This window comes from Hemicordylus capensis, chromosome 15 (assembly GCF_027244095.1).
Source record: "Hemicordylus capensis ecotype Gifberg chromosome 15, rHemCap1.1.pri, whole genome shotgun sequence".
Taxonomy (NCBI): domain Eukaryota; kingdom Metazoa; phylum Chordata; class Lepidosauria; order Squamata; family Cordylidae; genus Hemicordylus; species Hemicordylus capensis.
The window spans coordinates 329,645-350,166 of record NC_069671.1 but is presented as its reverse complement, the minus strand read 5'-3'; the positions used below and the strand labels follow the sequence as shown (position 1 = coordinate 350,166).

Genomic DNA, 20,522 nt, shown 5'->3' with positions numbered 1-20,522 from the left:
AGCTTTAAAAAAACCACAAAAAACTTGAAAGCTGTTCTAATGCACAGCTTTGTCTGTTAGAGATTGTGATTTTGGAGGGGGAAACTGGTTTTTTGGGGGGTCCCTTTTAAAATTGCAAACTCAGAGAAGGACACCACCACCCCATTTTTTTTAAAGTACCACACGTGTTAATGGCTAATCATCAAAAGCATTAATGGCTAATCATCATCACTTTGGTTCCTTTTCCCACCACCCCCTCACTCAGGTTACCACAGTGGGGCATTGACCATTCAGTTGACTTAAGGTACAATAAATAATCAATAAACACAAAAACTTTATTTGTTTCTTCTTTATACAAAATAAAGAAACTAGGAGCAAAAAACTATAATACATCCTTAAACTTGTGTGGCCTCCAAGAAAGGTTTGGATTGGACTGGTGTTTGCTAACGACATTCCAAAGTTGTTTGTTTTATCGGTAGTTGTGGTTATATTTCCACCAAAATAATATTAATAATAATAATTAATAATAATATATTAATAATAATAATAATAATTAAAAAATTCCCTCCCCAATTCCCTCTGAACAGATTTAAATCAGTCCTGCAAGTCGTTCCAGCACTTACCACGAGGGGGCGACGTATCACCAATGAATCATTTCCCTTTTTCCAGACAATTGTCAGGTCCGTTTTCCGCCACCGTCGAACACACGGAAAATAAAATTTCTAATTAAAATAAATCGGTTGTCCGTTTTTGTGTCTGACTTAGAAAGAAGAAGGGGAAAAAAACCAAGACCAAACCAAAAACCAAACCCCAAAGCGAGGCGCAATCCTGGGCTGGGGCAGGAGGGGTGCGCACCCCCCCACCACCCCGCCTCTGCTCTCACATCCTTCCGACTGTGAAACGGGCGAGTCCAGCTTTGGTCCAAGGAGGTGGCGAAGGCCAGAGACGCGCTGCGGAGGCTCCGCAGAGAACGAAGGCAGCCGCCGCGGTCGGGCGGCCCCGGGCGATGCGGCTGGGAGGGGCGTCTCCACTGGGCCCACCCGGGGCGAGGCAGTGGGATACGCAGGTCCTTGGGCGGCCCCGAGCGGGGAAGGAGGCCTTGCCAGGCGCTATTTGGCATCTCGGTGGCGCTTTGGGTCCTGGAGTCTGCGGCCCCGACAGGGCGGGCAAGGGCTGGGTGCGGGTCCGGCGCGCCCTCCGCGAGGGGGCGCTCTACCACACGGCCGTCTCGTTGAGCTCCTGGTTGGGGTGCGAGAGGGGCCCCCCGCTGTAGTTGGACATGGAGAAGGGGGGGCTCGGCCCTCCGCTGAAGACCTCTCCCGAGATGGGGTGCAGCGCGCCGGGCAGGCCGGGCTCCGGGCTCGGGGTGTCGGGGTGCGAGATCATATCGGTGTACCTTTGGTTCTCGGAAGCGTGGTGCCCAGGCAGCGGGGGCTCCAGGGCGCCCAGCGGGGTCGAGCCGGCGCCCGAGGTCGGGATGTAGCTGGAGTCGGCCGGCGACTGCGCCTGCGAGGGCGGGCCGTGCGGGAAGAAGTCGTAGTTACCCCCCGGGCCGTAGTAGTCGCCCTGGTAATCTGCGGAGAGAGGCGGGCGAGAGGGGAGGAGGGCGCGTGAGAGCCGGATCGGGACCCCAGCAAAGCCCGCCGCCGCCGCCGCCCGGTGAGGAGCGGGCCGGGCTTGCAGACAGAGGAGGGGGCCGCTCGGGACGGAGGGCGGCGGCGGTGGCGGGGGGGGGGTCTTTCGCAGCAAAACACCAGCCTGAAAACACTCAGAACAGATTTGAGAGAAGGGACGTGCGCCTCTTCAAAGCCGGAACCAGCCATACTTCTCATGATATTATTATTATTGTTGTGTTTTATGTGTGCGTGTTAATTAAAATATAATAAATAATACATACATAATAAAAAATAAATTCTGACTTGTTTTTCTTTCTTCTCGACTACAGTTATATCTGGAGTATTGTGGATAACAACAATATTGATAATAAAATTCAGCCATCCCAGGTCCTCGGGAAGGACTCGGTGTCTGGCTAAAACAAACCAGCCAATAACACCTGCCTGACTGTGCAAACAAGAAATAATAAAATAAAATAAAATAAAATAAAATAAAATAAAATAAAATAAAATCATCCCCATGCCGGCTGCGGTGGAGATCCCCTTCCAACTGCCGCGCCACCCCTCTGTCCAGAACGGCTTCAGGCCCAGGCAAAGAGGGCCCGGCCGGCTCAGGCGAGCGGGCGCCTCGGGCGGCGGGAGGCAGCCAGAAGGGTCGGGCCATTTTCGCGGCTTTGCATAGCAGAGGCATTGCAAGAGGCGCTGCAGGCGGATCATGCCCACTTGGGGCGGTGGCGTGGCGGGGGGAGGGGAGGACATCTCGGTGCTCCCCTGCAGTTCGGCTTCGCTGCCGGGGCTTTGTCCAAGCGCAGGAAGCGCCGGCTGACAGAATAGGGGGTGGGGAATTACTCAGAGTAGTCCCAATGAAATTAAAGGGAGTGGGACAAGGTAGGCAATGCCCAGCCTGTCCTTTTAATTCCGCCTGGGGGGTCACCACCACCTCCCAGCTCTCTGGTGACCCCCGGACTCGGGCTTGGCGCTTGCAGGCGCTCTTTCTCTAAGGGGGCGGAAGTGGGGAGATGTGGGTCGGAATGCAGGACCCAGTTCCATTTCACATGCACTTTTGTGGGAGAAGAGAGCCCGCGAAGCCAACCACTAGTTCCAAGGAAATCCTAGGTGCACCTACCTGGGAGTAAGCTCCATTGAAGACAGTGGGATTTACTTCCGAGTAAACCTGCATACGCTCCAGCTGCTCTCCTTGGCTATACATACTCATTGCATGTTTGCCCACAAGTAAGTTCCACTGTATTAGATCAGGCTTATTCCCAAGTAAGCGGACTTGGTATTCCAGCTTTAGTCAAAAGCCATCCAGATCCGGCGAGATAAGCGAAAACTGTTCAAAATTGGAGGGTGTGGGGAGCTATTCAAATAAGAGTTCTGATTAAAACCCAATTTATGTCTTGTTTGGACCAGAGAAATCCTTCATAATATTTTAACCGTTCGTAGGAGTATAGACATTAACTGGAAAAGGTTGCAAATAACAAATTAACCAAGTTCACACACACACGTTTGTTTCTTGCAGAGCAGTCTAGGCATATTTACTTGGAAGTAAATCCCAGGGCGAATAACGGGCTCACACACCTTTGCAAGGGCGTGGAGAAGGCCCGCTTCCGTGCCACGGAAGGAATCTCGGTCCTTCCACGACCGGGAGCCAAAAATCCCGCCGCCGCCCTGCCGGGCCAGCCGGGGCATGCTGACTCGGAGGTCAGCCCCACCAGGCGCGGAAGACAAACGAGTGAGCTCTAGCAGAGGAAGGAAGGAAGGAACGAAGGAAGGCATTGATCATCCGGGGAAGTTTCGAGGCCTATGAGCCAGGACCGCTAAGGGAAACTCCGTGGTCGGAAGCAGCCTGTCTCTGTTCTTCGATACCGCCATCCCTTTGCAGGGGCAAAGAACAGGGGGAGACTATAGCTCTCAATCCCGCCTTGTGCGGAGGGCCCCCGCCGCCCACCCCGTGCATTGCTGGTCTGATCCCGCCGGGCTTTTCTGGTGCTTTAAGGAGCCTTCCTTTCGCCGGAGTCTGCATCTCAGCTCCTGCCTGCCTGTCCGTAGAGGGCTCTTTTCCGACGTTGTCTTTTAAAAGCAATTCAAGGAGGATTCTCCTACGATACCCGCGCCAGACCCACCCACCCCCACGCCGCCGCCAGACAGGATCCTATTTCCTACATCACAGAGAATACCAAACGGATTTTCGGTCTAGTTTCTGGGAGGATTTGTATGTCCTCTAGATCGGCACCTAATTCTTTCCCTTTTCTTCCAAGTTCCCCGTCCCCGCTTCTGTCCCCAATCTGGAATAAAACACAGGAAGCTCACAGACGCTTCTTGCAGAAGGCGCCGTTCATGATCAGGCGAACTGGGAGGGCAAATCAAGCCGAAGCGAGGCTGCCGCCCCGAGCCTGCTTGCCGGGAAGGGGTTCATTTCGCATCCTCGTCGTGGGAGTCAGAAGATCGGGCCAGAAAACGTGGTTTCTGAAGGCGGGGGCGGGGAGGACTTGGAGGGCTCCACACTGGGTCGAGTCAATAAATTACACCCCTCCCTTCCTCCCCCCCCCATCCTCCGCGAGGGGCGGGTGGCGTTTTAATTCGATTAAAGGGACACCATCCCCTGCCCGCCCCTCCCTTTGGAAGCCAAGGTCCGCAAACACGAGAACAAAGCTCAACCGAGAATGGCCTCCCCATCTCTGGAATATGCGAGATGTGGGGGCCGGATACATCTGCTACTTTCTCAACTCCCTGAATGATAACTTTTTAAAAACAATCAGCAAACATACATTTAAAAATAGAATGCGGCAGATAGAATAGAATGCGGCTCACAAATAAAAGAAACCGCCGCAAACAGCTGGATTTTCCCCGCGTTGAACAGGAGATGCCCCCCCGCACCTGCCTCGCACATGCTGGGTGACCCTTTGTACCCCTCTCCTCAGACGCCGTTTGGACAGAAGCGGCCAGCAGCCCCCGCCTCGCCCAGCCTGCGCTCCCCCCCTCCCACGGTGCTGCTTACAGGGGACACTCGCCGCCTTGCTCCCGCCTCTGACACCGGAGAAGGGGCACCCCCGCCTCTGCCCTCTCTCTAAGAGAGAGCCGCCTTCCCCCTCCGGAGCCCTCCTGGACAACATTCAGGCCAGGAAATCTTGATGAAGTGGGCCTCATCCCCAGCGGAAGCGTTGCGGCGGGGCCGAGGCCCAGAAGGCGGATGCCAAGGCGGCGCGCCGAGAACTGCAAACCGCCTGGGCGGGCTCCAGACGGGCTCCAGCGCTGCCCTCCAACCAGTCCGGTGCGCATGAAGCCAGTCCCGTCTCGTGCCCCTCAGGAGTGCAGTTTAGGCGTGACTAGCTTCGTCCGGATCCTGCTCCCCGGAATTCGCAGCAGAGTACGCAAAAGGAAGGGGAGTGAATGGCGCCAAGTCACCGCCCCGCCGGATATAACTACAGGCGGGGGAAAGAATGCTGGCGAGGCAAGGGGTGGTGGTGGTCCCCGCCGCCGCCGCCGTCCGGCAAGAGCAGGCCTGGCCTTCTGCCAGCGAGGTCTTCCTCCCGACCTTCTCTCTCCAGCACTGCTTGGGCCAGGTGTCCCTTTGGCGCGTACGGAGCGCTCAGGGGATCCATTTTAAGGGGCTCGAAATCGCCCGGGTGGGGGGCTGGCCTTGGAAGAAGCCGCCCCCCCCTCCAGCAGTGCGTGGGGCGGCGGCCCTCCCCTCGCTCCTGGGGTTCGGCCGTAATTGGCACAAATGCCGTCTGAAAGGCGGCACAAAGCGGGGACAGCTGGCGCTTTGTCGTTCCTCCCCGCGTGGAAGCAGCGCAAGTCTGGAGAGTGCGGGGCGTCAAGGGGCCGGACTTTAGGGTCGCCAGAGCCGGACCCTCCCGCACAAAGCCCCTTTTCCTGCAGGCGGCCGGCGGGGCGGAGCGGCAGCGCCCCGGTGGGGCGAGGGGCGGCGAAAGGGAATGGAGGCGGGTGGGGCAAAACCGTGGCAAGCGACGCCGCCGGCCTCTTCCCCCAGAGCCCTCTCTGGGCTAGTCAAGGGTCTCGGGCGGGAGAGAGATGGGGAGAGGCAGACAGAAAGAACACGGGAGGAAGAGAAAGGGCGGGAAGTGGACGCGAGGACGAGCAAAGGCGAATGAAAGGCCGCGGGGTTTGGGGAGCGGATGGAAGGGCGCGTGGCAGGCTCGCTCTCTCCCTCCCCCCCGCCCGCCCGCCCGCCCTTGGAAGTCACTAGGAATTTCGTGTCTGTAGAGAGAGGAATGGGGGGCAAGGCTACCTCTCCTCCCGCCCCGTCGGGTCTACCCGGCGCAGCCTTTTTTTTACCTCCGTAGTAAGTGTACGGGGTGGAGCCCAGCATCTCGGATTCATCCAGGCGGCCTCCCAAAGGACGCATGCGCCGAGGACTCCGGAAGAACGCGTGTCTCCGGGCTCCCAAGGCACTCAGCTGCTTCATTCTCCGCTCCTTGGACCGTCGGTTCTGGAACCAAACCTGCGGGCCGAAGGAAAGAAAGAGGCAGCCGTGAGACTCCAGCTTGGCTGAGCAGCCCCGGATCCTCCACTCGCCTTCCGCAAGGAAGTGGGACACTTGTCCTCCTTGTTCTGAACCAAACACAGCGAGGACACCTGGCCCGGGAGGGAAAGGGTTAAGGGGTTCTCAAACTTGGGTCCTCAGATTTTGTTGGGACTACAACTCTCATCATCCCGTGTTTGAGGAACCCCCCCTCCCCACCCGCCGCAGTTCTCCTGTGGCAAACACACACACAGCAAAATAAAACCCCCGAGAGCAATTTTTAAAAATCCTCAGAGATGGCTTGGGAGAGAGCTCCCGGGGAGTAGCAAAAAGGCCCGATTCTGCGGGGAGCTCTCCCTGGAAAGGGACCAGCCCAGCCGCATGCGTGGGACCTGGGGAAGGGGACCCGACTCTCCTCGCAATGGAGCTCCGCGCGGGCTCCCTCCTTCTCGGCCCTCTTCATCCAGGGGGCCATCAAGGCTGGCCTAGACGGTGGTTTCGAATCTCTTAACAGCCTTAATTCGTATCTGAGCAGGGCCCGCCTAGAGGGGCAGAGAAGGGGGCTGCCTGCCGCGCGGGAGGAGCGAAGGCTGGAGACGGCAGGGCCCTAAGTCTGTGGCGGCTCCTCCACCGCTTCCCCCCGCCCTAATTACTGCTAGTAGTAGTAGTAGTAGTGGGTAGACATGCATTTATTTGACTCGTAGGAAATACCCCGAGTACGAGTAAACCAAGACACATTTCTACGACTATTAATAGTCAATCAACCTGTAAATCAGCTAAGCCCAACCGGCGGCAGTTTCCCCCCTTCACCTCTTGCTCTCAGCCTGGCGCCCCTGCGGGATGCAGAGCGAACTGAGCCCCCCCCCCGTTCTGGGGCGTATTTTGCGACTTGGCTTTTGGAGGGTTCGTGCCGTGCGACAGTTCACTTCACGCACGATTCGGGTTTCCCCCTCGTATTGGAACCCAGCCCGATCCATGTCGGGTAAACAAATCTTTTTGCGCCAGGGTATCCTTTTGCCCCGAACTGGCAGTAAAGCCTCGCAGTCAACCGCGCTAAAGCCTGCTGTGGGGGGGGGGGGCGGTTTAAACCGGTTTCACTCCAGTTAGTATTCCCAAATGACCACCGTGCGGAGGACTCCCCAGCAATAAGCATCGCGCTTCTCCTGGCTGAGCGGGCTAACCCCGCTCAGCCTAGCCCTAACCGGTCCCCCCCCCCGCCCGGCCCGGGCCCGGGCCCTGTTCCTCTCTCCAGCTCCCCAGGTACCAGCCAAGGCGAGGGACTGGATTGGAGCGCTGCCCTTCCCGAAACTGGCCGCCCGGGGCTTCTTCCTGAACTTCCGGGGGAGGGGCACCCGCAGTTTCCTAGCCCCCTCTGCCTGCCTGCCTGGTGTCTGCCGTTTGGGGCTGAGAAGAAGGTCTCCGGAGCGCGTTCAGCCAAGCCAGAGACCAGCTCGCCCCGTCGAACTGCAGAAGGGTCGCCCTCCCTGGGCGGGATCAGAGGTCCCACCATCTTTCCTTTCGAACCATGGCTCCCAGGTACTTCTGCGAGGCCCACAGACAGAAGGGCCAGGAAGACCACCGTCCTTTCCTGGCTTGTACCCGCAGCACCTGGAATTCAGACATGCATGGAGCCGACGGGAGGGTCCGACCTTCTGCGTGGTTAGTTGGAAGGGCTACTTGGGAGTAAGCACCACTTAACGGAAAGGGAGTTACTTTTGAGTAGGCATTCCTGGGGGCGGGTGGAAGTGCGCGCAAAGAAGTCCGGGCTCAACCTCCTCGCCGCCGGGGACTCCACCTTTTCGCGGCCTAAAACGCCTCACCCCCCAGTTTGCAGTCTGGGGACAATCGCTCCGGGCTGCCTCACAGGGCTGTGGCGAAGCCTGCCTGAAGCGCGCTTGGAAAAGGCGCCATGCGGCGGTCCTGTTCTGCGCTCCTTCCAATTCACTTTAGATAATGATTCGGTTTTGTTTGCGAACTGGCATTCTAACCTGCATTAGGAATCTGCTGTCGGGGTAATAATGCGACCCCACGCCTATTTACTTGGAAGCCAGTCCCACTGATTTCTTCCGAGGTAAATGGGGTTCGAAGGCAAGTCCCGTCGAAATCAGTGGGGTTTAGACTGCAAGGGTTGGGATTAGGAAGGCCCGTGGAACTCAGCGCAGCTTATTCTCAGGAGACATGCATAGGATCTTTCCGCCGCGGCTACTCTCTGAGCAACGGCCGGTGCACATAGACTGTACTTGAGACTGAGCTCTGTGGGTCTGGGTCTTACTTCTGAGGAGGACTAAGCGGTAAGGCCGAGCCTGCCTTACCTTTGCCTACTTGCGTGGAGGGGGGCGGGGGTCCAAGGAAAGCAACGCCTAAGTAAAGCTCAGTGGACTTTACCACTAAGTAAATGCGCCTAGGAGACCAGCTGCCGGGCGCAATGCCTATTCCTCTAGCATAGCACCCCTATTCCTTTCATGGGCCCCCCAACTGCATTTGCTCCCATGGATGGAATTGCCGCTCAGTCCCCGCATGTTTCTGCCAAGCAAGGCTTGCTCACTTCGGTAGGGCTTGCTTTCTAACAGGAACGTTTAGGGCTGGGGGCTTTCCTGGTCAGCCCATGAAGGGGTCAGGCGATGGACAAGGTCGTGGGATGTTTCTGATGGAGCCCCCTCAGAGCACACCAGTCTGTCGGATGCCACAAGTTCCTCTTCATCTTATGTTGAAGCTGCACACTAAAAACGATGGATTGTCTCCTTTAGTTATATCTCTTAATAATCCATACATTAGTAAAGTGATGAAAATCATTTTCCAAAATATTTGATGGTATGCAGGGAAAAATTAAATGATGATGATCGGCAGCATATATCCTTTTGCCGAGGCGCGGCCCGGAGATTGCTGTTGCTTTGCCGCTTCTCCAATTTTCCGCGTTTGTTGGGTTTCTCTTTTTTCCTTTGCGGGGGCAAAAAAGGTCGTTCATGATCCAGAGGAGGTCAGTTCCCGAGGTTCACGCTGACGACAGCCTTTGATGTAACCTGGCCCATGCAGAAGCGCGCCCCCTCGCGGCAGGTGCGGAGGTGCGACTGGGGAGGAGGTGGCGCCGGCTGCATTCCAAAGGGAGCGCGGGGCCCAAAAATCAAGCAGGCCTCTGAGGCGCCGCCGCCCAGGACCAGCCAAGCCGCCTCGCGGCCGGCCAGCCAGGCCCCGAGGCCAAGCTCTGGCCGCCAGGGAATGCCTCTTACCTGGATCACCCTCATGTTGAGCCCCGTTTCTTGGGCCAGCTGCTCCCGGATATGCCTGGTGGGTTTGGGGGTGGCCGCAAAGGCAGCTTTGAGGGTCTCCAGCTGCTTGGCCTTGATCGTGGTCCGTGGCCCCCGCCGCTTGGTCCCCGAGTTCTGCTCCTCATTCTCGTTGTTGGTGGTCTCTTTGTCCGAGGAGGTGGAGTTGTCGGTTTCTTTCGTGTCGTCCTGCATCGGGTCCTGGATGTCCGGAGACAGACTGCGGTCGGTGCACGAAGAGACTGCCAAGGGAAAGGGGAGAGGGGCTGTCACTGGGGGCTGGGGGGGGGGCGAGGGGAGGCAGCAGGAGGCCCGCTGCCCGCGGCGCTCAGGGACCGAGCCAGCCCCAGGCGGGCCTCCGTTTGCAATGAGCCATCGGCGCTTACAGGGCCCGGGGTAGCCGGAGGAGACCCGGGGAAGGGAGAAGGGGAGCCCGCTGGAAAAAGCTTCCCCTCTTTTAGGGGATCTCGAAGGACAGGAGTCCCCCGTTTCTACCAAGCTTCCCCGAAAGAGGCGGCTGCCGCCCACGCAGCAGTCCCCTCGAGGCGGGGAGGGGTGTAGCTAGGAGGGCACTGGCCGCCCCAGGAGGACCTCCGAGGAGCCCGAAGATGCAGGGCTGGAAATGCAATCAATCAATCGATTCGTTAATGAATCCAATCATGAAATAAAGCCGCCTGCCAGAGGAAGGCACCCGGGCCTGCGGCGCCATCCCGGCCGAATCTCCCCCCATACACCAGATCCAGCTCGGTCGGCGGGGAGCGGGAAGCCTCGCTCTGCAAGGAGGTCGGTGGGGACCGAATCTGCCCTGGGCACTCCTGGGACAGGAAGAGGGGCAGGCAAAGTGGGGGCTGCTGGGCTGCTGCCTCAGCACCACAGATCCTCGGAACAGGATCCTTGGAAGCAGGCCCTGCCGCTAGAGGCGAAGGAAATTTGCTTCCTACAAGTCATAGTATGAAACAGAATTCAGTTGGGGCATCCTGGCCGTCCTCGTCTTGACGACACCCCCCCCCCCATCTCTTCACTTGCTCCCCCTCCCGCTTTTAGACGAGAAGGCCTTGTTGGCCTGCTCCGCAGCTCTTGTTCGGTCTCCATGTTCACCCCGCTCCCGAGAGAGGAAGGAGGCCCCCCCGGGGTGGATTGGTGGCGGGAGGCTGCCCGCCTCTGAATAGCCAAGTGTCCAGGAGGGCGCCGAGTAGGGCCCTCGCCTGCCATGGGCCTCCCGAGAACATCTGGCTGGCAGAAGCCGAAGCAAGGAGGGACCGGCCCAGCCAGGCCAAGAAGAAGCAACAGCGCAGGCAGGCGGAGTGGGCCACCGAGGTGACCTGGAGGTTTGCTTGAGACCAGGACTGCCCGCCCCCCCGCCGCCGCAAGGACCCCTTCCTCTTGTCCTCAGGGGAGGCGGGGAAGGTGATCCGATCCAGGGAGATGTCCACATCCCTTCCTCCCTTAAAAGACAGGTGTGTGGGGTGGGGGCAAGGCAAAGCAATCCCCAGGCCTAGGAGTGCCCCAGGCCCGGATCCCAGGCTACCGGGCAAGGAAGTCGATGTCAGCAGCACCCAGGACGGAGACATTCGCCTCTTCTTCCCTAGTCTTCCTCAAGGGAAGGGAAGCCGGAGAGGCTGGGGAGCGACTCCGCTGTCAGCCCTGGGGTCCCTTTCGGACGGGGAACCATTCGTGGCAAGGAGGGGCCTGTCTTTTCACCCCGGGGCCTTCCCTTGGCAGGAGCAGCAGGACCGAGAAATACGGGGACTGCTTGCTTCCTCTCTCCCCCTACACGCTGCGCACCCGGTTCAGCGCCCAGGGGTTAATTCGCCGCCATCCTCTTCCCTCGCGGCCGGCACGGCCTCCTCTCCGCCCCATAACCACAGCCCTCCCCAGGGCCAGACCCTCCCCTCCTTTTCCGCCTGGCTCAATTTCGATCGGAAGCCGGGCGAGGGTCTCTCTTCCTTCCTTCTTAAGTTACTGAGCAATATTTGCGCTCTGTGCTTCCTTCTTTTCGGAAAAGGATGGAGCCCAAGGAAGACGATCTGGGAAGGCTCCGCAAGTTCCATCCTTTGTCCAACTGCGTCTGCCTCCCCGTCCCCCGCTTGGCTAATTCCTCCTGCTTAGTCTCCATTTGGATCGTGTTTAGTCCCCATTTGGATCGCTAGCACCGCGGGGCAGAGACTGACTTGCAGCCTAGTTCTGTGGGTCTTGCCGCCAACTACGTCCGGAGAAGGCTGAAACTTTGCTTTGGAGAACACTCAAGGCAGGGACAGGGGTGTCCTCGTCTTGCTAATAATACCAATGCTGTTAAGGCCGCAGACCTATGCACAGGTACTTGGGAGGAGGAGCAGAGAGAGGGGCTCCCGCCTAAGGCACAGACAGGACAGCACAGCGGGGGCGGGGGCGCACGCCAGGGGCTCCCGCTCCCCGCTCCCCCCCGCCGCCTCGGAGCCTCCGGGCTTCCCTTACCCGAGTTGAGACTGCCTTCCTTCAAGCTGGTCGAGCTCAAGTAATCCTCCTTGCAGACGAACTTGTTCTCGTCGATGATGTAGAGCTCCTCGCCCGTCGAGAGCTGCTTGTTGCAGACCATGCAGGTGAAGCAGTTCAGGTGGAAGACCTTGCTCCGCGCCTTCCGCACCAGGTCCGAAGGGGAGATGCCCTGCGCGCACCCGGCGCATTTGGTGCCGAACCTCCTGGGGGGAGAGCGGGGAGGGTGGGTGCGCGGAAGCCAAATGGGGATGAGCAGGGAGCCTGGGGAAGGGGGCGCCTGGGGCGGGGGCGGCGCTTAAGGCGTGGCAGGTCCCTCCCTGGTTCCGCCGAGCCGAGCCCAGAAGCCGGGGCCGCTGCCGCCGCCGCCGCCCCCCTTTCGGCCCTGAGGCTAGGCTGCTGGGCTCCACCGGCTGCCTCCTTGCGGGCAGTTCTCCTGCGCGAGCTGCTCTGGCGCACCTCCCCTTCATCTCAGCGGGTCTTGCGAAGGAGAGCTGTCGGCGGATCCTGCCTCAGGATTGGGACCCACCTGCCCAAGGCCTGCCCCGAATCGAGCCCACACCGGAAAGCCTCGGCCCAGGGACCGAGGTCTGTGAACACCGCCCCCCTCCCCAGTCTGGGGAGCGCATTTGGGTGAGAAGTGTGTGCGCCCAAGACCCTCTCTCTCTTCAGCCCCCCAAGTGCGACGCGAAAGGCGCCCAGGGAGAGAAGGAGGCCGCCCGCAAGTGAGGCGGAATCGCGGGCTGAAATGTGACCTCGAAGAGAAAAACAGCAACTTTGAGGGGGTAGTTTCCCCATGTCAATTCCAATGCCCCCGTCCAGATACGAAGCAGGCCAAGCCAGAAAGCAGAGTGGGACCCCCGGCCTCCTCACCCAAACCCCATTTTCTCTCCACAACGGCCTGTAGTGACGTTGATTTAGTGAAAACATTACAACCCATAAATCAACCCCCCCTTCTCCTTGGGCATAATAGCCTCATCTGCTCCTTATCAAAAATCGTTCGAGGCGTTTAAACGGGTTGGTGGGTGGGTTGGGGGCTCTTTTTTAACCGAAGAATCGGGGGCGGAATTGGCTGGAAAGGCATTTCGGATCGCCCATGGATTCCAGGCCCCTTACATGTGCAAAGGCGGCTTAGCGCCCCCCATTCAGAGACCCTGGCCTTGGGCTTCGATGCCCGCAGAGCTCCAGCCCCTCCAACCCCCCCATCTCCTCCCCCCCACTCCTGCCGCCAAGGCCCCCCACCGCGCCTGCTGTTTCCATCACTAAACAAATAGGCGCGTTTACCTCAATTAGGGGACGAAAACAAAGGCCGGAACGAATTTGCATTTTCAAATGAAGTGCTTTTGTGGGGTTTTTTTTTTAGGACAAAAAAATGCGGGTGGGCGAAAAGTCACCCCCCCCATTAGTTCATCTGCAAAGCCAAGGCAGGGAATAGCCCCCACCCGCCACCTCGGGCTTTCGGGAAAGAAACGCAGCCAGAAAGACACCTTGAGAAAAGCGATCATTCTCCGTCAGGATTGGAGCTCATTTCTGGCTGCCAAAGGGGGAAATGCGGTGGTTTGTTTATTTTATTATTATTATTATTAGATTTTTTTTTTTGCCCACTGAGGTGATGGGTTTTAGGGGGAAAATTTGTTCTTATATCTTGCTATGAAAATACGGGTGTCCTCCTTTCATTTCTATATACCGGGAGTCAGAAGAGGCAAATTTGTAATCCTCTTTCCTAATAGAAGGCTTCAGTCCTTTGCACGCTTACTCAAAAGGAAGCCCTATTGAAATCCGAGGAATTTACTCCCGAGTAAACAGCACAGGATTTGCCTTTAAATGTTTAAGTCTTTTTGTGACCCTAATAGGCCAGGGGGAGGTGGCAGATGGGGGGACTCGGATTGCAGACCCCTTTCAGTGGAGAGAGATCAAGAGGGAGGGAAAGGGCTGTACTCGTACACTGGCTAGGAAGTTCCACATCCCAGAACCTCAACCGCCTCGTCGGGTCTCTGTTGACATCGGGGGTGCCAGGAGCATGTAGGCCCCCCTCGAGCGCCCCCCCTACAAAAAACCCAATGGCGCTGAACATGCCTTTCGCACAGTCCGAAACTCGAGGTTTTAGCGGCATCTCATTCCACATCCGACCACGGTAACAGCCCGAGGCTATGCATGTTTACTCCGAAGTAAGTCCGACTGAAATCAGCGAGGGATTCCTCCCAAGGAAAGAGTGCCCACTGTGCAGGCAAATCAAAACAAAACACCCTCTCCTGCATACAAACACAGAGTCTGTCTCGAGGAGCATAGACTTACTCCCTGGGAAGTGTGCTTAGGGTTGCAGCCAAGAGCGCCCGGCCCGCTCCCACTGGGTTTATCTTAGCTACACCCAGCTCGCTGTACCCCGCCTGTGAAGAGCATGTGGACATTCACCGCGGAGGAAGAGCCCAGCTGCGCGGCCAACCTTTTGCCTCCATTTCTGTGCTCTGAACAAACCCGGGGCAAAAAACAGATTGCATTCAGTCTGTGGGGAGTTTGTCGCCCCCACCCCCCATTTTCTCAGAGGTCAGCCTCGCTTTCACTGGGACTATCTCCCTCCTACTCAGGGTCCTACTCGGAGTGCAGTTTCAGGCTGCAAAGCCTTCGCACACTTCCTAGGGGGAAAGCCCCATTGAGCTCAGTGGGACGACTCGCTTGCCAGGAAAGTGGCGCAGAATCAGGCCGTCCCTTGGCTGGCTACAAGGTCCGTGAGGTGGTGGCCAACGGGTGGGGGAGGGTGGGGGAGGGGGTTCTTCTCTTTGGGCTTCCCTCAGCGGCTCGACTGCAGAGCCTGGACTGCCCCGAAGGGCGCCGGCACAGCCCAAGTATCGCCGCCGGGCTTGGAGCCCTCGGGGGCAGCCGGCGGCGGTGGGGGCGCTCACCTGAAGAAGTCGTTCTTGCAGTAGAGCTTGCCCTCGCGGGAGAAGCACTTCTCGGTCAGGTTGCACTTGCACTCGCAACACTGCACGCACTTGATGTGCCAGGCCCGATCCAGCACGTTGAGCAGGAATCGGTCCAGGATTGGCCGCTCGCAGCCGGCGCAGTGCACCATCATCGCCGCGGCGGTGGTGGAAGCAGCAGCCGCCGCCGCCGCCGCCGGGCACGGGCAGGGGCCTCCGCACGCAGCCGCCCCGCTGCCGCCGGCCCAGGGCCGCCTCCGCCGCCTCCTCTTCCGCCCGCCGCCGCCGCCCGCGTCTTCCCTCGGGCGCTCAGGGCGCTCGCCCGTCGGTGTCTGGCTCAGGGGCCGTCGAGTCCGGTAGCAGCGGCAGCAGCGGCGCCCCGGCTGGGAGGCAGCTGGCTTGGACGCCGTCGAGGCTCAGCGCAGCATGCCGGGCCCCTGCGCTGTGGCCAGCCTGGAGGAGGAGGAGGGGGGCGAGCGAGGGGAGGAGAGGAAGAAGAGGAAGGCCCCGGCCCGGCAACGCGTTCCCTTCCGTCCGCCTGGCTGCTGCTGCTGCGGCGGCGGCGGCGGCTTCCTCCTCCTCCTCCTCGCGGCCGGCGTGTGGATGGCTGCCCGGGACTTTGCTCCACTTTCATGCTGTTCCCATCGCCTAGCTTTGTCTCCCGGCTTTAGTAATTCGCGCATCCTTATTCAGATTTGGTGACGTCGGGCGGCACGTCGGGGGGGCGGCGGCCAATGGAGAGGCAGTGGCCATGGCAACCTCTTAATTTATAGCATATCTAAATTGGCTCCAGCCTCGCGCTTGGCGCAGAGGGGGAAAAAGAAGGCAACCCTATTGTGGAGGGGCGAGAGTTTCACCTGGCTTGCCGGGCTCTGTGAGTACTTTGCCTTCAGACCTGGGGCGGAGCGGTGCATGCGGATCGGGGCCAGGGGGCTGGGGAGGCTCTGGGGGGGGACCAGCTGCCCGCCCGCGGCACCCCCTCCTCTCCCCCCTTGAGAAACCGGTCAGCGCTGGGAGCAGAGCGAGCCATGCTGCTTGCCCACCCAGAGAACCGGCTCGGAAATCATCAGGTGTGCGTGTGTGTGTCCCGGGGGAAGGGGAGCCATCCCGGCGAAGTTGGTCTTTCCTAGCAGGAGGCTAATTGGTGGGGGGGAGGCGCGTTTACCTGCCAGGAAGAGGTCCATGCCAGGAAGGGATGTCAAGTTTTCGGGCTTCCCTCTCTCCCCCTCCCTCCAGGAACTAGGCCGCATTTTGCTTAAATTTGGGAGGCTGTTTTCATTTTCTCCGGCGTTGTGCGCGCGCGCGTGTGTTTGGTTTCCTAAAAGAACCGGTCACTCCTAGATCAAATGATAAGGTGCCCCAGAAACCAGGACACCCCCCCTCCCCTGCTCCTCCTCCTCCTAATAAAAATGAAACTCAAATGTTAGTTTCCTCCCCAATAGAAAATACAGCCCATTCCAGGATTTGAAAACTGACCAGGCAAGGAGTGTGCGGAGGAAAGGATCTTGAGGAAAGAGGCTGTCAAATCGTTTTCCAGTAGCAAGTTTACGCGCCTTCCCTTTAGAAGCGTCCGACCGGAGAGGAGCAGCGATTCCTGAGATGCATCAGGGGTGCGAAGTTTTGAATCCATGAACAGAGGGAGAGAAGAGGGAAGGGTGGTGAGAAAGAGGGACGCCGCCGATTTCCATCGACAACCCACCTTAACAAATCCGAGATTCCTCCTGGCCAGTTTTCTGGACGGCCGCGGCTGCCCTCTGACCTGAGAGTAAGGCCCACTGACTACAGAGAGACTTCCTTCCGAGTAACCAGGGCTGCATCCTGTGGCCCAGGACTCACTCTGCCTGTATTCCAGATCACTCTCTGGACTGACTTCGGGAGCGTGGGCACTGGGGGGGTGGGGGGTGGTCCTCGCCCTCTTGCCGCTGTTGCCTAGGAATTTGGAGAGGGGCTCTGGCATTCTCCCCCCGCCCCGCCGCCTCTTTTTGTCATGCAAGGTGCACTGACAACAGGGGACAGGAGAGATTAAGTTATCAGGGTTCTTTCTGGCTGGCCCCCTCAGCCCCTCTCCCTCCGAATGGGAGGGGCTGACAAGCGTCGCACAAAGCCGCCCAGAATGTCCTGGGCCCCAAATACAGAGTTAGTCATTTCATTCAGTCTGAGAATGGAGAGAACTCTTTCCCCATTTGTGGGACAACATGCCTAGGGTGGGGGTGGGGTGGCGTGCGAGGAGGAGAGGCAGCAGGGCATCAAAGAAGGAGCCCCCCCCCGGGAGAAACCCCCGCCCAGATCCCTCCTTCTCCCGTTGCGCCTCAACCCTCAACGCCTCCAGCTAAATGTTTTAAGTGCCATCTGATTTTTATGTTTTTTAAGGAACGCAAATATTACAAACGTCGGTCCTTCCCCAAAGAACACCCAGGCCTGAGCAGGAGGCGTTAGAATCCCAGGTAGAGGGTCGGCAGATGAGAAGTATTTTTGCCCCCCTTTCCCAGAAGGGGGAGACTTTTCAGAAGGAAGCCCATTATTTGTAAAAACAAAGCCAAACCACTTAAATGGCTGCAGGGTTCGTTTCCAAGTCGAGGAAGGAGAAAAGGGAGCCCTGGATGGGACGAGAAGCCGCTCTGCAGGCGTCTGATTCGAGGCCAGGGGAAGAGGGAGAAGCCGCGCGGACTTCGCCTGTAGGGGAAATATCTGGCGAAAAAGGCAAATGCTCGGAGTGTAGAGGTGGGGGTTGAGAAAAGGGGGTTGGGAGCATAAGCGCTCTTTCCGGAGGAATCACAGAAAAATCTGCAAGGAACAAAAGACGATTGCGTGGGAGAGGGAGAACGAGCGAGAACGCGCGCGATCGAATAAGACTACCTTGGAGGTGGAAAAGGGAGTTGGATCAGGACATTTCTCAACTGGCAAAGCCTCGCTAGAATGCAGACATCTTCTTATGCCTTGAGCTTATAACCTTATTATGCGATTTTGGGAAGAGGGTGTGTGTATTTGGACCAGACTCAATCCTACCCTGTTTTGTCTGGAAAAACTTTTCACGGCCCACCGGTTTCAACGAGAGACTTCGCTTTCCAACCTTAGGATTGCTGGGATAATTCGATTTAAAACGAAGTGCTTGGCTTAACTGTCTGAGCAGTTGATTTACTATGTGCATTGTTAGATACACACAGGTGCGCTTCAAAAGCTGTTCCTCTCCTTTGGTGTATTTTATCTCGGGTCTCTTATTGTCCCTATTCTGTTTATAAAGCATGAAGCGCATTTCACCTCATATTCCGCGCCGCTGGTTGCCTGTAGTGCAGCAGGGCTTGATTTTCTCGCTTCCTCTGTCTCTGAATTGACTTCGGATTTAATTTGTATTTATCCCGGTAGGACATCTGCTCCTATTCGGACGTTGCTCCAGACTTTAGAGATACGGAAGGAATCCACTCAGGAATCTATGAACGAGAGAAGCCTCTTAGGCAATGCGGGGTGTTGGAAGCTGTTGTGTTATCCTTGTGGGGAGGCCTGGCGGTGTTCTCTCCAGACATACAACCCGTTTATAGGCACCTCCACGGTTGCTATCTAGCTTCCACACTTAATTGCAAGCATTTTCTAGAGGGTAAAAAAAAAAAAAAAAAATCAGTATGGGACTTACTTCCAGCTAAATGCCTTTTAGGAACGGAGATATTTCTTTCCAGTTCTTGAAAAAATGTCTGTTGGCTTAGGAAGAAATTTGGTTTCCCTGTTTCATACACACACGAAGAATCAGAAGATAGAACATAAAAGGAGAAAATTGGCGAGCGCGGGGAGAGAGAGAGAGAGATTGTCGGTACCGGTAAACGAAAATCCAAGATTTCCTTGTGTTTCTCAGGCAGCATAGATTAGTCTGTTGTATATTGATAAAACAGACCCGGCGCGATGATGCTGTCTCTACACGTACCCTAAGTCCGCACAGGGAAACGAAACAGGCTGCCCCATCCTAACCCAAATTCCATAAACAGAAGCGGCTTGGGCGGGCAACCCACAGCTCTGAATATTAACGGAGTTTTGGTTGGCCATGACAACAGGATCCGGATTCTGTCTTGAAACTTCAGTGCAGTTTTTAGGGTTTTTTTGGGGGGTTTTTTTTGGGGGGGGGGGGTTTAAAGCAAAACAAAACAAAAAGCCATGCGGGCATCTAGACAGAGATGCATCTTACAAAGAAACTGGTCAGATGCGGTGCCCTGCCAATGCAGACACAAATGCGCAAATACCATTAAGCGATCCAGTGTTCACTCCAGCGCCTCTCCTCCCACACACTATAAATAGCTTTTCTTCCCACCCGGAATGTGATCTTTGCCTAGTAAATTTATTTAAATTATATATAATGTGTACATCCGTCTGGACATGGCGGTATGTACCCAGTTTCATGTAACTCCTTACATTTCTTCTGCATAAATCGTTTAAGGGGCGGAAGAGAGAATACCTAGTTTAGATGTCCTTTACAGCACAATCCTAAGCATGTTTGCTCAGAAGCAAACCTCATTGCGTTCAGTTGGGCTTACACCCCAGCAGTAGATGCTTAGAATTTCAGCCAGAGTACTCCGGGATATTCCTGCTCACTTCTCTGAACCCCATTCGTACAACCCTCCTCCCCGTACGGAACAGGGCCCCCTTTTATCTCTCTGCCCGCCCGCCCCCAGTCTCTCTCCCCATTCTCCTAGGTGGGGGGCTAAACTTCAGTGGTCTTCAGCTCCCTCCTCCCCACGGTTACTTACACATCACCGGGTATACATCCGAACCCAGAATCAATATACTTCCCTCATCAGCATCTGGAAAGAGGAGATAACTGGGTCCATTTCCCCCCTCGCCCCTTCCCCATCCTCCCAGGTGAATATGCGTAACCCTCTCCTTCACAATTTTTCATGCACGGGGAAGAAAGGGGTTGGGTGGGTGAGGGTTTGCTGTCATGGGACCCCCCCTCCCCAAATCCTCACCCCATCCCCCATCCCGCTGAGCGTATTCTGGGGCCCTGAGCGCGTAGGAGACGGCTCTAGAGGAAGCGGCGGTCTCTTCTTTCTGCCTAGCTCAGTCGCTAGCTCGCCTTTGCACTGGACGGTGACTGGAACCAGAGGCGCGGGCTGTTGACGGAATTCACTATATTATTTAAAAAAAAAAAAGCACAGAAGCAGCAGCAGCAAGCCTTTGAAGAGTAAAGTGTATCAACATTACAGCGCAACAGACGGCGAAGGGATAAAGGAAACAGAGAAAAGACAAACAAGATAATCATCTGTTTCCAATCAGTTAAGCTCTGTAGAATTTGTAAGGCTGCACTCTGCATATTCCCCCCTGAGTTTTGTAATTAATTACCTATCTGTTCGGATCGCTAGGAGTTTGTTGATATTCCAAATTATTTCCCTCCCCTACCAATCTTAACGGGGGGAAATATGGAGAGGGGATGGGAAGACGTGGCGCCGAGGGGTGGGGAGCTGTATTGAAGAGAGGCCTTCTGAGAAGGGGTCTTCCCAGTCCGAAGCCAAAGCGAGGCGCACCGGCGACTCGGGGATCAGAGCCGCGCTGGCGATACAGAGAGAGCCTGAACACCCTTTCCTTTCAAGGGGAGGCTTGCCTAAATTCTCCCCTGTGGCACCAAACAAGACACGCGGCCAGGTCCTAGTTGATTTCCTTATTCGGGGGTGTCTCTCCCAGCTGCTTTACATACGATACTGTGCAAATATTTTACAACGATTTCACATCTTTTCTTAAACTTACAATTGTGCCACTAAGTTCCACAGGATTGACTTCTAAGCCAGTGTGTGCCAAGGAGGTTGAAGCC

The 20,522-nt window shown here is 57.0% G+C and overlaps 1 protein-coding gene and 1 long non-coding RNA gene across 2 annotated transcripts; one reads left to right on the top strand and one right to left on the bottom strand.

Moving 5' to 3' along the window:
• Positions 1–295: 295 nt before the first annotated feature.
• LHX5 (LIM homeobox 5) lies at positions 296–15,670 on the bottom strand. Its single transcript, XM_053280424.1, has 5 exons — positions 14,717–15,670; positions 11,799–12,022; positions 9,309–9,586; positions 5,895–6,060; positions 296–1,553 (listed from the first exon to the last, which is right to left on the bottom strand). The coding sequence occupies exons 1-5, from the start codon at positions 14,887–14,889 to the stop codon at positions 1,192–1,194; spliced, it is 1,203 nt and encodes a 400-aa protein (XP_053136399.1). The 5' UTR covers positions 14,890–15,670; the 3' UTR covers positions 296–1,191.
• On the top strand, positions 15,371–17,996 carry LOC128338235 (uncharacterized). The gene is made up of 2 exons (XR_008312553.1): positions 15,371–15,608; positions 16,177–17,996. It is a non-coding gene; the product is annotated as an uncharacterized LOC128338235 (long non-coding RNA).
• Positions 17,997–20,522: the final 2,526 nt, after the last annotated feature.